Source organism: Didymella exigua (genome assembly GCF_010094145.1).
Source record: "Didymella exigua CBS 183.55 unplaced genomic scaffold M421scaffold_42, whole genome shotgun sequence".
In the NCBI taxonomy this organism is placed as follows: domain Eukaryota; kingdom Fungi; phylum Ascomycota; class Dothideomycetes; order Pleosporales; family Didymellaceae; genus Didymella; species Didymella exigua.
The window spans coordinates 161,770-178,255 of record NW_022984816.1 but is presented as its reverse complement, the minus strand read 5'-3'; the positions used below and the strand labels follow the sequence as shown (position 1 = coordinate 178,255).

The 16,486-nt window shown below is 53.0% G+C and overlaps 7 protein-coding genes across 7 annotated transcripts; all 7 read right to left on the bottom strand.

The window, feature by feature from the left end:
* Positions 1–568: 568 nt before the first annotated feature.
* M421DRAFT_298046 (uncharacterized protein) lies at positions 569–1,696 on the bottom strand. The gene is made up of 2 exons (XM_033589086.1): positions 1,307–1,696; positions 569–1,259 (listed from the first exon to the last, which is right to left on the bottom strand). The coding sequence occupies exons 1-2, from the start codon at positions 1,461–1,463 to the stop codon at positions 688–690; spliced, it is 729 nt and encodes a 242-aa protein (XP_033444356.1). The 5' UTR covers positions 1,464–1,696; the 3' UTR covers positions 569–687.
* Positions 1,237–2,476, bottom strand: M421DRAFT_298019 (uncharacterized protein). The gene is made up of 2 exons (XM_033589085.1): positions 1,307–2,476; positions 1,237–1,259 (listed from the first exon to the last, which is right to left on the bottom strand). The coding sequence occupies exon 1, from the start codon at positions 2,289–2,291 to the stop codon at positions 1,545–1,547; it is 747 nt and encodes a 248-aa protein (XP_033444355.1). The 5' UTR covers positions 2,292–2,476; the 3' UTR covers positions 1,237–1,259; positions 1,307–1,544.
* M421DRAFT_425115 (DUF221-domain-containing protein) lies at positions 2,461–6,623 on the bottom strand. The gene is made up of 2 exons (XM_033593984.1): positions 6,164–6,623; positions 2,461–6,118 (listed from the first exon to the last, which is right to left on the bottom strand). Exons 1-2 carry the CDS (start codon positions 6,397–6,399, stop codon positions 2,662–2,664), a joined length of 3,693 nt encoding a protein of 1,230 aa, XP_033444354.1. The 5' UTR covers positions 6,400–6,623; the 3' UTR covers positions 2,461–2,661.
* A 2,145-nt stretch (positions 6,624–8,768) lies between these two features.
* Positions 8,769–9,323, bottom strand: M421DRAFT_9094 (uncharacterized protein; the record flags this gene model as incomplete). Its single annotated transcript, XM_033597899.1, has 1 exon — positions 8,769–9,323. One exon carries the CDS (start codon positions 9,321–9,323, stop codon positions 8,769–8,771), a length of 555 nt encoding a protein of 184 aa, XP_033444353.1.
* Positions 9,324–10,413: 1,090 nt separating this feature from the next.
* M421DRAFT_425113 (uncharacterized protein) lies at positions 10,414–11,672 on the bottom strand. Its single transcript, XM_033593983.1, has one exon. The coding sequence runs from the start codon at positions 11,591–11,593 to the stop codon at positions 10,745–10,747; it is 849 nt and encodes a 282-aa protein (XP_033444352.1). The 5' UTR covers positions 11,594–11,672; the 3' UTR covers positions 10,414–10,744.
* Positions 11,673–11,886: 214 nt separating this feature from the next.
* Positions 11,887–13,111, bottom strand: M421DRAFT_425112 (alpha/beta-hydrolase). The gene has a single exon (XM_033593982.1). The coding sequence runs from the start codon at positions 12,993–12,995 to the stop codon at positions 11,952–11,954; it is 1,044 nt and encodes a 347-aa protein (XP_033444351.1). The 5' UTR covers positions 12,996–13,111; the 3' UTR covers positions 11,887–11,951.
* Positions 13,112–14,880: 1,769 nt separating this feature from the next.
* M421DRAFT_425110 (MFS general substrate transporter) lies at positions 14,881–16,172 on the bottom strand. The gene is made up of 3 exons (XM_033593981.1): positions 16,003–16,172; positions 15,599–15,955; positions 14,881–15,542 (listed from the first exon to the last, which is right to left on the bottom strand). The coding sequence occupies exons 1-3, from the start codon at positions 16,144–16,146 to the stop codon at positions 14,925–14,927; spliced, it is 1,119 nt and encodes a 372-aa protein (XP_033444350.1). The 5' UTR covers positions 16,147–16,172; the 3' UTR covers positions 14,881–14,924.
* Positions 16,173–16,486: the final 314 nt, after the last annotated feature.

Here is a 16,486-nt window from a genome sequence, read left to right as displayed (position 1 = left end):
TCAATATGTGCTGAATTTAAGACGTCGCCTCAGCCCGTCCGTCACGTGACGACGCCTTCACTTTGGCCTCCCGCCCATCAGCCACGTGAAGCCCCACGTCCAACACAGCCCATTCCAACATCCCCAAGGCGAGCACCCACCGTCGTCGTGGCTAACTCGCGCCTTCTTGGGTCGGGTGTTGATGGGCTTGCCGGCTTTGTATCGGGCCATTGGGACGGGTCCTGACATTGCAAACGCCACTTTCTTCTTCCCTCTGCTGCTCGACGTCTCGACATCCTCTGCATTGTCATCTTGACCATCGTTGTTGCGGAGGCTCCCATCAGAGTGAGCGCTCAGCGCTGGAGATTCTGAGACCACTGTATCTTGTTCTTGAAAGCCACTGACACCGGACGACCACCGTCGGACCCTTTCCCGCCAGTCATCGTTCACAGCCCTCTGCTCTGGTGCCATTGGGCCCTGCACCTCTGCCTGCCGCTGTGCATCGTCTGTTGGTACCCTAATCGCATCGGCCACGTCTACGGCAGCTTCTCGCTTCTGTCGCTCGCGATCTAGGATGTCGGCGATCTCGTGGTCCAGATACAGCTTGAACTTTTCGTTCGGCAGATTTGGGGGCAATGAGAGCCTTATGCTCGCTGTGACGAGATCCCTATTCAAACGGTAAATCCCTTGCTCATCTGAGTGCGGTTCCTAACGCGACTTTTGTCTGGTGACGCTCTCGGTCTCGGCGAATCCGTACGGACCGAGCTCAGATTTTGACCGAGGACGAGAGGTGGACTGTGAACGGCGTCTCGACGGGTGTTGCCTCTTAGTTTTCATGGTCTCCATTGACGCATTGGACGAGGACGAGTCTGAATCGTTGCTGACCCTGGTCATCGGGAGAGCCTTGCGGATGTCATCGAGAGGCACGCCGGACGTCTTGGAGGAGCTGGGAGTGCCAGAGGTGATCTGCTCTGGGACAACGGTCCTACTAAGTTGACTGGAGCTTCGACTGCGCTGTTCTTTGTGCATTATGCGTGCCCTGAATAGACGCTTTCGGCTCGCCAAGTAGACCTTGCGGTCAAAGATTACGAGAGCGGCAGGGACGCTGATCGTATGATGTACTCGGGGTCTACGCAACCCTACAGGGCGTCCGGTACCGATCCCATACGGCGAGGCACCGGTTCGTCTTGAGTGCTCTCTTCGCCTGACCGCAGTCGTCGCTCCCGATGGCAATCTGAATGTGGTTGTGGGGTTCGCCATCGGCGATGTGTTGCGAGCGGCTGACGATCGTTAGCGGGGGTCTTCAGTGGTTTTATTGTATACGTACGACGCATGACTACTAGAAGCGATTGTGAGCCACAAGGGTAGCAATAGTTGGCGATATTGGATGTAGCGATAGTTCGTGTCGTGGAGTCCTGGGCCGGTCGAACTAAAAACGAGTGCACACCAACGCGTGACTGCCTTTGAGCCAGCGCTGCAGTCATTGATGGCTGCCCCTTCCCAGATTCTCTCCGAGCGGAAGCACACCGCTACGCCGCGGTAAGCATAGTCCTTGCCCAGCCTGATCACCACCCTGCAAGAACAGCATCAAGTTTCTTCCTCCCCTGCGTCTGTAAGTCCAACATATCAATATCTCCTTCCTCCTCAGCAGTCGCCGGGACCTGCACATCGCCAAACCTCTCGCCCACCCTGCCCGCAACACGTATAGCCAGGGTCCTCGTCTTGGCCAGCTCCGGCGCAAGCGGCGCATCTCTCCATACGAGGTTCGGCTGGATGTTCTCCTTGGGTTTGCGGTACGGTTCGAGAAGCGTAAGCAGCGTGCCGTATGTGGCGACTTTCGCCTGCAGCGCGAGGCGCTGGGCGGAGAGGTCTTGTAGGCGTGCGAGCGCGGCGGTGTAGTCGTCTTGGGAGACGTCAGAGGCCGTGCGGTCCGCGGATGTGTCCCAGAGGATGGGCAATTTGGCGATGTTGGCGTCGAGGGTGAGGTTGTCGTTGCGGCAGAGTGTGTCGGCGTCTTCTTGTTGCGCTTCATCTTCGTCCTCGTCAATGTCCCGCGCGCCGGACTCCCAGTACAGGTCGTCGATCTGTGTGACGATGTGGTCCATCATTTGCCGGCTGTATACCTTGCGCGAATGCTGCTTGAGGTCGCGGTTGACCTTGTCGAGGGCGCCTTTGACTACGCTGAGCGCAATGCCTCCATCATCTGCTATCGTCTTAAGGCGTTGTGAGGGTACGATTGCGCGCGAGAGGTGGTGTTTCTTTGCTTGCAGGAAGAACCGCTTCTGCTCTACAACGGTTCCCTGCTTCGACATGGCTGCAATCACTCGTTTGATCAAGTTCTGGAAGCTACGTTGGTGTTTGGTGCTAAGTTTGGGCCGATGCGTCGGACGCGTTGTGGGGAAGTTAGCGTGACGCGTCAAGCATGTGACTGGAACTCTGGCGTCTAACGAGGACGTGTTGAGGCGAAAGTAAAAGCTTGATATCGTAGTCGGTGTCTATTGAATGTATTGATCTTCGATTTTCACAGGGTGGGCTACGTAGTAATGGCTATACTGTGCATCCCATTATAAATAGAAAGTCAACAAACGCTTTGTGTGCCATGCAAGCCGCGCACGCTATGCAAGAGATGCCCATGCTGATGAAAGCACTCGCTAATAAATCAAAAAGAAAGCCTTTCACTCTCTACACCTCCATGTTCTCAAAGGGATCGCGATCCGGCGGTAGTCCCCTATACATGACCTTGCCACGCCCATCAAGTCGGGCGTTGACACTTGTAATCCAGATCCAATTACTGAACGCACTAGTGCGCTGGATTTCGTCCTTAGAGATGCCCAGCTCGTCATGCGGAATCCACACAGCAGGCTGAATGGTTCGTGTCGCAGGGTGCTGGAAGCTACGCTTAATGAGCTTCTGGCGAGCTTCTGGCTCGATGTCTTGCAGCTCATCGTCGATATTATCAAACAGATTGGCTGCCGGAAGAACCTGCGACTCAATGTCACGCACAGGTCGTGAAATACCGTCTGTGACATCGTCCAGGCCGCGCTTGAGGGTGTCGGCGAAGGCATCGATGGGATCTTTACGCTTGTGCTTCTTAGGCGTTGTGCGCGAGTGGGAATGCGAGCGACTATCGTTGACGGATACGCATGATTTGTTAGCCCACTTTTTGCGGGACCGTTCAGGGCTGTCGAAGGTCCTAAGCTCGAAAGCTTCGTTGCCATTGCCAGACGGTGTCCGCTGCGCATCCAAACGGTCCATCGCTTCCATGTGCGCACGTTCGCGCTGCTCTGCGTTCTTAGCGGCAGCTTCCTCTCCAACAAGCGACTGATGTTCTGCGTCGTCGTCCTTAGTCCATCGAGCGGCCTGGATACGCTGGAACTCCTGGTCTCGCTCTACGGCCTCGTCCTCAAAGGTAATCGGAAGGTAGGTAAACAGCGGGCTAAAGGCTCGGTTGAGCACGAACTGGAAGAGTACAGTGAAGATCAGAGTGATGATCATAATGATTGCGTGTGGTAGACAACTCGAGTCGTTTTGCAGGAAGAATAGACCGATGAGACAGAGCTCCATAAAGTAGATGCCCGTGAAGAGCTGGTTGACGGCCTTTGGGAAGATCAATCCGTTCGTTTCGGCCTTAGCGTACGAGACGTAGATCATCTGGTATCGATAGGTGAACCAGAACAGGCTGAAAGTGATCAGCATCATGACCATGATCAATGGCGAAATGACTGAGTAGATGATACCAATCGCACCAAAGTTGGTATACACTGGTATCATAGTACCCCAGTTCATGCCCGACCTGTTCAGTATCCTTGAGACCTTCTCGCGGGGAGTGGTATCGAAGAAACCGAAGAGAAGGATAACTGCAATCGCACCGATCTGCAATAGCGTACCAGAGCTGATACTGAGCGCCTGCAGAATCATGTAGGAAAAGAAGTAGTTCGCAGCCCTCGGCAAGTTCTGAGCCAGGGTCTGAGGGATGCCGATGGGGTTGTTGGTGATCTCCTCAATTGTTGCCGTGATACCAGTGGAAAGGGATACGACCAGGAACAACTGAATGAAGACGAAGGCGAAGTAGAAGTTCTGCACCAGAAGTTCGCGCTCTCCGGATGTTGTAGTACCGGTGGCTCCAGCAAGGAACCGTAGCAGGATCGGCAAAACAGCGAACAGTACAGCAAGCAGTATCGGAGGCAAGACACCTTCAACAAAGCTAAGCGCCCATGGTGGCAATTTCTCGAGGAAGCTCAGCCAAGGCAGATTGTCGGTAAGAGTGGAGACTTGGGATAACGCTCCGGTGAACGAAACTGGAATACCCCAGAAGATGATAAGACCGATGATCAACACGATGACGCCGAAGAGTCGTAGGTACCGTTCCCACCATTTCATCGTGAGATTTTCCCAGAGCACATGATTTGGGTTGACTTCAACAGTTCGTGGATCCATCTGCCTAGGAACATGGTGACTGAGTGACTGACAGGCCATGTGTGCAGCAACCTGGTGGTTGAACTGAATGAAGGCAGAGTTCATCAGAGGATATCGCTCGGGATGGGCCTGATCCTCGTCAATCTCTGCGTTGAGACGAGCCAGTTCTTTCCGACAATGGTAGATGGTGTCGACCTTCTTGCCGATCAGCGGGATTGAAGGCCACCAGTCCCACGAAAATATAGGGAGGCGCATGGTGTCACGGTCCTTTGGTGTTACATATGATCTCCATAGCGCAGTCTCACCGTCTTCTACCAGATCTTCGTTGTAGACACCCTTTAGATCATACTTAACCTTTATAGGTTCTTTCAATTCTTCAGGCAGGACCTCACCCTCTTTGCGGAAAGGCTGAGGACTCGTAAAGTCATCGCTCATACGTCGCAGAGGTCGTACAGGGTTCAAGCGGGAGTCACTAAACTTCTGGAACGCGCTCTTCTTTTCCTTGGTCTCCTTGTGATGGTGCTTGTGTTTGTGCTTTTCGTCAGGTGTGCTTGTCTGAGTGACAGTCCTCTCAGATTCTAGCGGGTCCTGGTCCGGGACTGCCAATGGCGAGTATGTGTCGCTGCTCGCGCCTCTTAGCGCGAAGTCCGCAGAGGTTGGAGAAGAGATGGGTCGATCACCGCTGCCGTCAAGGTGAGATTGAGGCTGGCCATGTTTGTCTTTACCCGCAAAGGCACCCTTAAGACCACCGTAGAGCTTTTTGTTGAAGTTGCCCACGCCTTGTCCTACGTCACGGAAACCATCTCCAACGGCATGGAGGCCCTGACCGACGAACGGGATTGGCAACATGCCCTTCTTGCGTGAGGGTGATGACGAGCGTGACGAGGAAGAGGAAGAGGAAGATTCGCTCTCCTCCAACACAGACTGCAGCTGGCGCTCGATCTGATGAGGGTTACCAGCATCTGTACCGTGGTCAAGAGTCTCATTGGCGATTTCGATGTCTTTCTCCGTTTCTTCCGCTTTCCTCTCCTTCTTGGTCTTCTTCTTGCCCTCTTCTTTCGCCTTGGCCTCGACCATCTCCTTGTGCTTCTTGGTACATTTGATAATCAAATTCGTCTCGGCCGACTCCAGCGTACGCGCGATCTTGGACCGCTTATTGACTTTATCTTGCAGCTCATCGTAGTTGCGGTTGATCCAGATCTCCTTGATGCCACCAGGGAAGACATCGTAGAGCGCATCGAGCGCAGCAGCCGTGAGCCACTTGCGTGGAATGCTCTGCACCAGAATGGTAGTTGCAGAAGCGCGTATGCGATGCTCCGGCATGGTGAGAATGGTCTGCCTGAGACGAACAAATTTCCTCAGGGCGAGGAAGAAGTTGAAGCAGACCCAGCAAACAACAAGCACAGCCAAAATTAGATGTGCCCACAGTCGGTTACGCTTGTCTGGAAAAGCCACGTTCGGCCATGCGAAGGAGTCGAGCCCCGATACGTTAGGCTCATCTCCAATGCGATTGATCGGCAGCAAGATCGGGAGGATGACGCAGGCCATGGGCACGAATATGCGAAGTAAAAGTTGTAGGTATTGCAGGAATAGGAAGCCATCGACGCCTGCAATGCGGATGAGCTCTCGGTCGCTAATCTTGAACACGGTCTTGATTGATTCGATCGCAGTGACGGGGGCTGCGATGCGCTTGGCTTCTGGCACGAAGGCTGTCTTGTAGTAGCTGTTGTCTGTTAGTTGAGTCGACTTGCAAGAGTTTAGCACGTACTATATCCTTTGGAACAGGGTCTGGCGTTGTGTCTGCGGCTCGGTCGCGCTCTTCTTCGAGCGCATGAGCTTCCAGTTGCCACTAAGGATCAAAAAGACGCCCATCTGCACACCGAAGACGACAGCAGCGGTGGACAAAGAGGCGGCGAACTTTGCGATACTCTGGTTTTCCCTGCCCAATGCGGCACCAGTGCCCTGGGTGCTTGTCGGGGACTCTGAGGCTGAAGTGGCTGACATTTTTACTTTCGTTGTTGCGCTGTGCGAGCGCTATATGCAGTGTATATTGTGCGCAATGTATCGTGGTTGTAGTGTTGGCCTGCCCCTACAGCTAATATGAGGCCATAGATACGTCGTTGAAAGGGAAGTGACAGGCGCGGCGCCTGAAGTAAGGGTCTGTCTCTAGGTGAAGAGGGCGAGAGGGGTCGTGAAAGAATGCACAAAGCGAACATCACAGAAAGGGCATTGTTGGCATTCAAGATCGACGTGTTTTAGATTTACCCTGAACTGGCGATTCGCGCCGTACCACTTGGCAGCAGGGTGCTGGCGCCTCTCGCGTCACCGCTCAGCCAAACAATTATTTAAAACGGCGACGGGGTTTCTACCGTTAGCGCCCGTTCACGGGCGTACTCCCGCCGAGGTTTTGAAATACGCCTAGAACATGTCTCGCGCTGCCTCATGTCTTGACAGTCGCGTGTCTCTGCTCTTTCTCGACACTTTGGGTTTTTAGATCTTCATTGGTAGGAGCATTAAGAGAGATCCACGATTTGCGGAGCCCAATCCAGCGACCGTCACAACCCAAACCCCGGTCAATGACGGCGCCAAGGCCCGTGCACCGGTGGTGCGCCACGCTGGACCACACTTCCGTGTTCACTCGGCTCACGTGCCCCTCCCGTGTCACCCTTCCAAGATTCTGCAGTGCAGCAGCAAGGCATGAACAAGTACAAGGGAGCGTGGGTAGATACGGAAAGGTACATATCACCGTGCCCACTTGTTTTCTTTCGACAGTAGAGCACAAGATCGCGCACATCAGGAAGAACCTTCTCCTGCAGTTAAATGCAGTTGTTCGAGGCCAATTCTACTTGTTTTAAGAGCGCTCAGCGATAGCAGTAAGCAGCAAAGCCGTCAATTCAAGCATTCGCCTAAGGTCGATACAGATATCCCTGTTCCCATCCTCATCCCATCCACTAGTGTTGACGAAAACAGCCTGCGGCACAGGGTCCAAATTCTGGGTCCAGAAGGTTCATAAATTACTGTGGCAGTGCATGAGATCCTTAGAATGAAGAAAGCGAGCATCGCCCCACACCAGGCTTACTTCACAAAACTATTGTCCAATCAGATGTGACGTATGTTAAGAGCATCTGACTTCAACTCTTCGATGTCTGCCTCTCTAGGACAGACCGAGAACCTCAATGCAGGAATATTAGGATAATTCTAAGATCGGCGGGTGCTGTGAAGATATGTGTAAGCCACGTAGAAATGCCTTTGAATGCATCGATCTTTTGAATACATCCATATCTACTATGCGCACGTCTAGTAGTCGTTTTATTATCTTTCCGCATCGAGACTGCTTCTCAATTCATCGTCTCATCATTTGTAACACAGTCATCATGTCGACTGCAAGCGCCTTGCAAAATGACAGCTCATCCTTAGCCAAAGACACCACAACAGTCCAGCAACGCAACGTTTGGAGAACAGATGCATCGCAGGAATACTCGTGGCTCGACCAATCTCACAATACCTTTACACGTAACTCAACTTCTTCCTACTGAATCACCCGCCAAGGCATGCCCCTCCCCTTTGTCTGACTAACCTCCGCATACAGAACCTCCCTCGAACCCACCCTCAAAACCACTCATCTGCCACCGCCAGACCTAATGCAGACTGAGTGATTCCATCGCCGACTCCCATCCCAGGCATCGCGTACTGTGCTTACCCCTGTCTCTCCTCGGCGAAGCCCTTGCTCCTCCCCGCACGTAAACGCAGTCAAGCCACCCCGTCAGTCTCAAGGACAAAGCCTGGGGCCTTTGCATCGAGCATTTCACTGAGAACCTGTGGCTTTCCTTCTGGGGGATGGATAGTTGTGCTACAGCTATTGTATGATGCTGTACAGTGTGCCTGGGCGGGGCGATGCGCTGAGGAAGGTCGAGGTCAGGTAGTATAGCCAGAAATGATGGGAGAGTTATGTGAGGGGTGGGGCGTTGTTGATTGATGTGAGGGGCGTTGATGGGGTGGTGGTGTGTTTGACGCTTATTACTATGCTGGAGAAGAAGGGGCAGAGGTTGGTAGAGAGGTGTGGAGATGGTGCACGTTATGGCGGTACGGGTTGATTGTGTAGTAAGCGATTCTGAGGTTTGCATCGATGCGGGGAGTTGGGCGGAGGGCCGTCAGTGTCTCAAGGTTCAAGAACGCAGTTTGTAGAATGAAGACGTTGCGATTGGGTTCAAGATTGCATGCAAATTGAAAGTAAAGGAAGCTTCGTGAAAACACTTCCTTCTCTGCATCATGGAATCTTGGCGCTGAGTCTATCAACCTGTACTATCTCATCGCTCCACACATTTCACACGCAAAACACGCTTCGAACGTTCCTCGTTTCCACCGCTCAGCACTCACGCGTCCGCATCCCCATCATCCTCAAACACACTGCCATAGCCCTCGTCCTCGTGCACAGTCAAAGAATCTTTAGCAGGCTCCTCATGAGACAAAAATCTGCCAGCGACATTCCAAGTGCCCATCGGGTTCTTCCGCGCAGGAGGAGGAGGCGGCGGCGCCTGCCCCTGTGGTACCACGGTATTTTCTTCTCGTGGCTCGGCGGTAGGAGGTGGTGGGGCCGCGTCCCACTCCTCCTCGAATCCAGTGAGGATGTCTTCCTTGAGAGATGCCCAGTCCTCGTCTATATGCGCGGTGGAAGCATCTTCTGCGGGAGCTCTGACTGCCTCCAGGACGGCAGATGGGAGGGGCAGCGACTTAGACTTGGGAGCCCGAGGACGTCCAGTCTGGGCGATTGCTGAAGAAGCCTGTTTGGCTTTGGCTTCGGCTTCGATCCGAGCCTTCTTCGCTGCTCGTTCTTTGCCGAGCTCGGCAACCCTTTCAGCCTTCAACTTTCGCTTGTTGGCAGAGTTTGCCTCTTGTCCAAATCTGCGCTCGAACTCTGGCCTGCGCATCCCATCGATCCATCCCCTATTTTGGGCTCCCTCGATACAATCTAGCTTTGTGTGTCCTTTCTCTCGCAACTTGGACTGAAGTTGGTTCTTTTCAGAGTAAAGCTTTGCCTGTGCCGACTCCTTTTCTTCTTTGCTTGATTTTTCAGAAGCAAGACTGGACTCCAGGCCATCCCAAGACAAGCATTATAGGATCATCTCGGCCGCATCAATGAAGTATTGAGACATTTCGATAATGTCCCCAAGAGCGGCTTCCCTGGTGGGCCAATGTGTCGCGGCACATCGGTTCCTTTTGATGGCAGGAATGTTCGCGAAGGACCCGAGGAGAAAGGCCTGATTGCTATAGCCCACGTTGTTTAGCTCCTCGATCAAATACTGCTGACCTTTTTTCCAAAAGGTCGGATCGGGAGCGGGAGCAGAGGCCTGAACAGCCTTGACTTCCTTGCTAATGGTCTGTTGCGAAACTGCAAGGGGCTCATTTGCGGTAATGTCTTCAGTCAGGCCTATCGCATCGGTAGTCAATGCTGATGCTCTAGTAACCTGTGGCTAGGCAGTTTACATCCTGACTGGTCCGACAGAGGCATTGTAGCCACCGAAATTGACTTGGGCGTCTACAACGTTGTTAGAGAGACTTTATCATAATGTAACGAAGGTTTCTTACTGTTCTGAGACACGTATGGTGCCTGTTCTTGATGGCGAATGTGCTGACTGCCGAAATTATGGCCGCCATGTCCGAATTGGTGGCTGCCAAAAAAAGTTGACGGAGCCGACATTTATATGCTGTAGTGATCTATTCGAGTATTAGACATCTTCGCTACTTGACTTGCTGGAAGGCAATACTTACAGAAAATAGTCTGAACTCGAGCCCAACGCGGCTGAACATACTGGCCGGCACCGAGACGAAATCGCTGTGCCTGTTGCTGCAGCATCTTACTTTGCCACTGATGGCACGACTGGGCCACTTGCTCAGGCGATACCCACCCACACACACTGATTAGTGCGAGTATCGGCAAATGAGCCAGGGACGCAAAGTGGCTGCAGGTAAGGGGGAAGAGTAGCGCAAGTCATCCTGTAAAGAAAGAGTTTTGAATATGTTGAGTTGAGCTTTGAAGCTTGAAGTGCAGATTATACCGACAATTGTGTGCCGGAATGAAACGACATTGAGTGCAGGGCTGGATATGTTTTATAGGTTTCCTGCTAGAATTCATGCTCGTACAGTACGGAATCGACGAAAGAAAAACTTGCTGACGAACCGCTGGTTTGTCCCTGATATAGCCAATACATTCATGTATCTGTGACTGTCATCTTTCTGGCAACGGAAGAATGGTATACGATGCGTCCAATAACGAGAGCTTTCCCAGGTTTCGAAGCGTACGGGTCACAGCTATCAGTCTGGTTCACGACACTCGTTCTACGGTCCCTGCTCAGCACAGCCTCTGATGCCGCGGCCACAGCCCATGGTGCTGCCAGAAGCCCCTTGAATCCAGCTTTCTACCCAGAAGACTCATATCGCGCGGCAGGGCTCTTATACCCTCCTCGATCATCAGCTCCCCGACCCACTTCGCGAATTGGAGCTTCTCCTCTTGCTCTTGTGCGCTTAGCTCGGTACCCTCCGTGAGCGCGCTAAAGCTCATAATCAGGTCGTACCAATCGTAGACCCTCATATCTGACACGATCCATCTCTTGCCTGGTGTGAAGTTGCGGTGCGTCGCGATGATTGCACGCGCAACATCTTCGCCATGAACGAAGTGAACGGCACCCCGATGCCTCACATCGTCCTTGCTCTTTGCCAAACGCGGCAGCCACTTCGAAGGGACTCGCTCGCCCCCGTAGAGACCAGATAGATCTAAAACGCAGCCATGCTCGCGCATCAGCTCGTCTTCAGCAATAGCACGTGTTTCTTCCTTGTCGTACGGCGCGTTATCATCGCTCCAGTCATCGGGCAACTGGTTGAAGATACTCGTCGCGCCCAATTGGATCCAATTGTTCTTTGCACCATGAGCGGCGCGGTACAGGCCAACGATAGTCTTCGACTGCCCCTGGCCTTTGAGCGGGAACGTGACGAGAACGGTACGCGCTGATGGAAGGTGCTTGTAGGGTTCGATAGATCCAGAGTCAGGGTCGAACTTGAAGGGAATGGTATTATCCCTGCCACTAGTCGTTGTTGCCGCCCATTTGATGCCTTCTTTTTGCAGCTGAGGAATCAGGAAATTGCTCGTCCACCCCGCACCCAAGATCAAAAAATCCACCTCCTGCATTGCTTCGCGTAGCATAGTTAGGCTCAATTGGGTTGTATGATAATATTTGTGATTGAGTGATCGATGTTAGACTTTTGTTCAGTTAACAGATTCGGTTGACGTTAGAATAACCACGCACCCACGGTTCGGCCGGGCCAACCGTCGTGACGTCTACCACGTCAGCTAGTCAGCCCCACTTTTTTGGACCCTCATGTACGAAGTAGGATCGCCTACAATCCTCAGATGAGCTTGACGATTCGCTGTCATACTCGTGTCAGGTCAGGTAGCCAGACCCTGAAACAAGTTCACATGAAATGATTTGTCATTGCTGCATAGTACCAGTTGCTTTATTCGGTATTTGAATGACTACAGAAATGTTCGCTTCCCACAAACATCAACACTTGTACTGGATGTTGTTGTCGAGCCAAGTCTCCAGCGCCTTGTTTACCTCACTCGGCTTCTCAATCTGGACCCAATGCGCCGACTCGATCGTTACGTACGTCAGATCTTGAACCACTTCCCTCTGGCTCTCGCCCATCTTAGGCGTAGCGCTTGGAGAGCAAACACCATCATACTTTGGGTCAATGTACAAGACAGGGAACAGTAGCTTGCCACCATTCTTTTCGCTCTTTGCATACTCAGCATTGACATCGTGATTCAGATAGTATGCTGAGGGCGGGAACCAGCCATGCTTCTTGTGGCTGGCAACCATGTTGTCGTACAGCGATTGATCGATCAATGTTTTTTCCAAAGGAATGTCTGGAACATTATCAGGGTTGCCGCCGAACCAGCCCCCATCTTTTAGTTGCCTAGCAGTTCTAATATTGGGTTTGCCATGGTTGTTGGGGTCGTGCGGCAGGTACAATACTTTTGTGACTCTGTCAATCGCACTATCGAAGACGTCCACACACTTCTCAGAGTGCAGCTCATAATACTTCATGTAATCCCATTGGCCGTACTTATACTCATCCTCCGGGTAAATGTCGCGATTGACCAACGAGACGAGGTAATCAAGACCGAGTTCGATGGTCCGGTAGGGTACCGCAATGACAGTGAGACCGAGGAACAGCTCAGGGTGGTGTGCCGCAAGCGAGCTGACAACGCCACAACCCCAGTCATGGCCAACCCACACTGCCTTTGTGATGCCAAGTTGCTTCGCGAAATCTACAAGCTCGCCATTGAGGGTCTCGAGAGAGTACGCGCGCCTGTCTTTCGGGCTTGAAGAGCCTGCGTAACCGCGCATATCAGGTGCGATCACACGGTATTCGGAGCCTGCAGCACCAGATGTGAAATGCTCGAGTTGATGCTTCCAGATTTCCGCTAAGTCGGGCCATCCGTGAATGAAGATGAGGGGGATGCCGTTGCTAGTGCCGCCTTCGTAGTAATGAGTCGTTTGGCCATTGGGGTGCGTGATGTCTGCCGCTTTGAGGAAGTCCATGATGACGTGAATAAAAGGGTGCGACGTAACGGTAAGTAAAGCTATTGCTGAATGGCGATGATCGAGAACCGTGGTCGGTTTATCATCATGCGAGTCGCACTACTTTATCATTGCGGACTCTTACCGGTACCTCGGGGGTTACATCATACTCATGCGGGGTCTCGATTCATCACTCCATTGCCTACCTTGGTACTTAACCGAGGCGACCTCCATATTACCGCAGCTTATCAACTTTGATAATGGACGAAAGTAGACCCGAGAAACAATCAGACCGAGTGCGCGTGTCGGCGCAGAGAACGCGAACGTAGCATGGCAGTAAGCTGACAGTGGCCGCGAAGAGAAGATCAACACCGGCTTTTGGTAACAAGCCAGAAACCAGAAGTCTTTTTATTCAGGCGACGCGTCTGGAAGGTGCCGACGAAGTGCTTAGATGTTCTATGGGTGGCCCATCTGGATGATGCGAGATCGTGGCTGCGCCGGCTTCAGCCTCCCGCACGCCGACGATCCTTCTTTCGTGCTTATGATGCCAGACCCCCCCCCCCCCCCCCCCCCCCCCCCCCCCCCCCTCCTTTTCTTCTTTTTGCACCCCCGCCCCCCCCCCCCCCCCGCCATCATCAATCCTGGCGGCAAAAGCTCACTAACTTCGCTCCTTGCAGATCATTCTCACTTCAAAGATATTTCCTCAAGTCCCTGTTGCAGTATTGTCTTCGCCATCACGCCCGCCATGAGCTTTCTCGAGCGACTCGCAAACCCACGGCAAGGCCGGTACTACACCATATCAACCCCCGCGCTCTAAGGCAGAGGCTAGGACCCAGCAAACTGGACAGCGCGACTGGATACCTGCATGATCAAAACATCGACCGAAGATCTCGACTAAAAGCACCTCTGCGGCGCAACTTTCGTTGCCTATCGCGACTTCCGCAACTTCCGTGATAGCTGGCAATTCGGCGTGTTCCTTGACTCAGTCCTGGCGGACCCTGTCCTGATCCTTCACATCGTTTGACGGTCTGAGGCGAGCAGCGCAGCAAAGCCAATTATGGACATATTTTCCAAGGCAATTGCGACGTAGCTAAATGTAACAATAGGGGCTTGCACGTCGTGACTAACATCCCGAGTAGAGAGTAGTGTTACGCTTATACTCAGTACAAGAAATTACCCAAGTAATGTCTAAGCGCACCAATACGAAGGGACATTTGAAAGGCGCATCGCGAGGGCACGTGGCTTGATATCGGTGTGTCGGACCTGAAGAATCTGAGGCAAGCGTAATGATGGAAGTGGATACGGTAATGTCGCGATTGTTGGCTTGAGGAGGCTGCGGGTGCAGGTTTTTGCATAAGTCCGTTGCCCTACTGACGCTGCAGATACGACTCTATTTTCTACCGCGCGATCATGAATAATGACTGTAAGCTCTATTGGGCTTCAGAGGGCTGGCTTGACGGCGCGTGGTACGATTCATGTCCCGTTCCTGCCATTGGCACGTACCGCGTGCAATAGAACCCAACAGACGATGAACTAATGAAAACGAGTGTCGCTAACTACGGCAGCAATCCAGGAGCGCTATTGTCTATCTATCAGAGCGATCGCTCACAATTTGAGGCCCTTGACCCGGACGATATCGACGCCTACGCGAGGACCTTCCTTTCCCTGATCTCTGACGATAAGTCTCTATCAGCAGCAACCACTACGAGCTGAATATCAAGTAAAACCGCTACAGTTGGCTGCGCGATCATAACGGGCGCTTCGAATAGGACAATAACGGTGATCATCCTGCAAGAATAGCCAAACAGCAATTTGGAGACACCAACTAGACGGTCAGCGGCTGCATTAGCGAGAAGTCCAAGAGAAGTGCAGCGTCACCGATCCAGCTCAGCGGCCAGAACGCTCGTACAGGGTCAACAATTGCATAGAATTTGTAAACACACGTGCCACCTACCAACTGTACCTAAACCTCACATCTTCCTTATCCGTCAAATCCGTAATCGGCGCCCCGTTCTTGTCCAGCACAACACCGTGCACGTACTCCTCCACCCCGCTCTCGCGGTCCAAAGCATCCCTCCGCGCATTATCGCGCTTACACTCAAGCCAGTATGCGATGACGACAACAAACAGCGTACACCACGTGACCAGCGCCGTCACAACGCCACTGAAATACCTCGGTTTGTGCGTCCACAGCTGCGGCGACGCAATACAGCCCGCGCAGTACCCGATGAAGAATACAGCGCTGACGACAGAGCGCTTCGTGTTGCCCTTTGCGTTTGAAGCCGTCAGTGACAGCAGCGGCGACATGACGGCTGTGATGCAGGATGCTAGCCAGGAGGCGGCGATCATGCCCCATCCCGCGTCAAGTGAGAGCTTGAGGAGGAGCACGTTGCCGATCAGGGGAGGGATGATGAGCGCGAGCACGACTTGCGTGCGGTTTCGAGGGAAGAGATAGCAGCCTAGTACGCCGATCCAGAGGAACGTGACTTGGACGGCACCGGAGGGAGCGGTGTAGAGCATGGTTTGGTAGCGGTCGTAGCCTATTGTGTTGATCACAAGGGAGGCGAACTGGTAACAAGAGTCAGCGACGGTACGATTGGTGATGGGTCGGGACGGAGACGTACTGTCAGAACCGGGCTTTGCATGGTGACGAGCACACCGAAAGCGAAGACAAACCACGTCTTAACATCCAGCAACGCTTCTCGCAACTGTCGCATGGAGAACGATGTTTTGTCGCCTCCCTCGCGGTCCTTGGCCATACGCATCGATAAAACTTCCTTTTCGCGAGCATTGAGGAACCAAGCATCGTTCGGCCCGTTTGGCATGAGGAAATAGAAGGCAACGCCAGATGCCGCTGTCATGGCGCCACAGACGAGGAAGAGAGTGCGCCAGGGATCGAGGGACAGCGACGTGTTCTTGCCGATGCCGTACATGAGCAGACAGCCGACGATCTGAGCGAAACCGTTCATGGTCACCCACAGCCTAGCTTGCGTTAGTAGGAGGCCTTGTGGGAAGGTTATGAGACTTGCCCTGTCCTGGTGGCGTGCTCACTCTTCTGATACCAGATCGACGTGATGGTAACGAAGGCTGGAGAAACAGCGCCTTCGGTGAAGCCCAAGAGAAATCTGACTGCGGCAAAACCAGCAAAGCTCTTTGGTATCGCGAGACACATGCAGGTGATTCCCCATAGAATCACTGTGACTCCAACAAACTTCGTGAGATGAAGCCTCGACATCAAGTAGATGAAAGGGAACTCGGCCACAAGTTGGCCAATGTAGAAGATCGAGGAGCACCATGAGTACTGGTGGCTCGTGAGGTTCAAGTCAGTGAGAAGACCGAAAACCTGGTATGTCAGTTGCGACGCTCTGTCGAGGCTGGAGTAACTTACAGATGCATAGCTCAGACTCTGCTTATCGAGGTACTGCGGACGGTCAGTGATGTTGGGCAGCGTTCAGACTCGTGCCACTTACTTGCATGAAGAAGACGATACAGATCAACGGCAAGATGGTCCG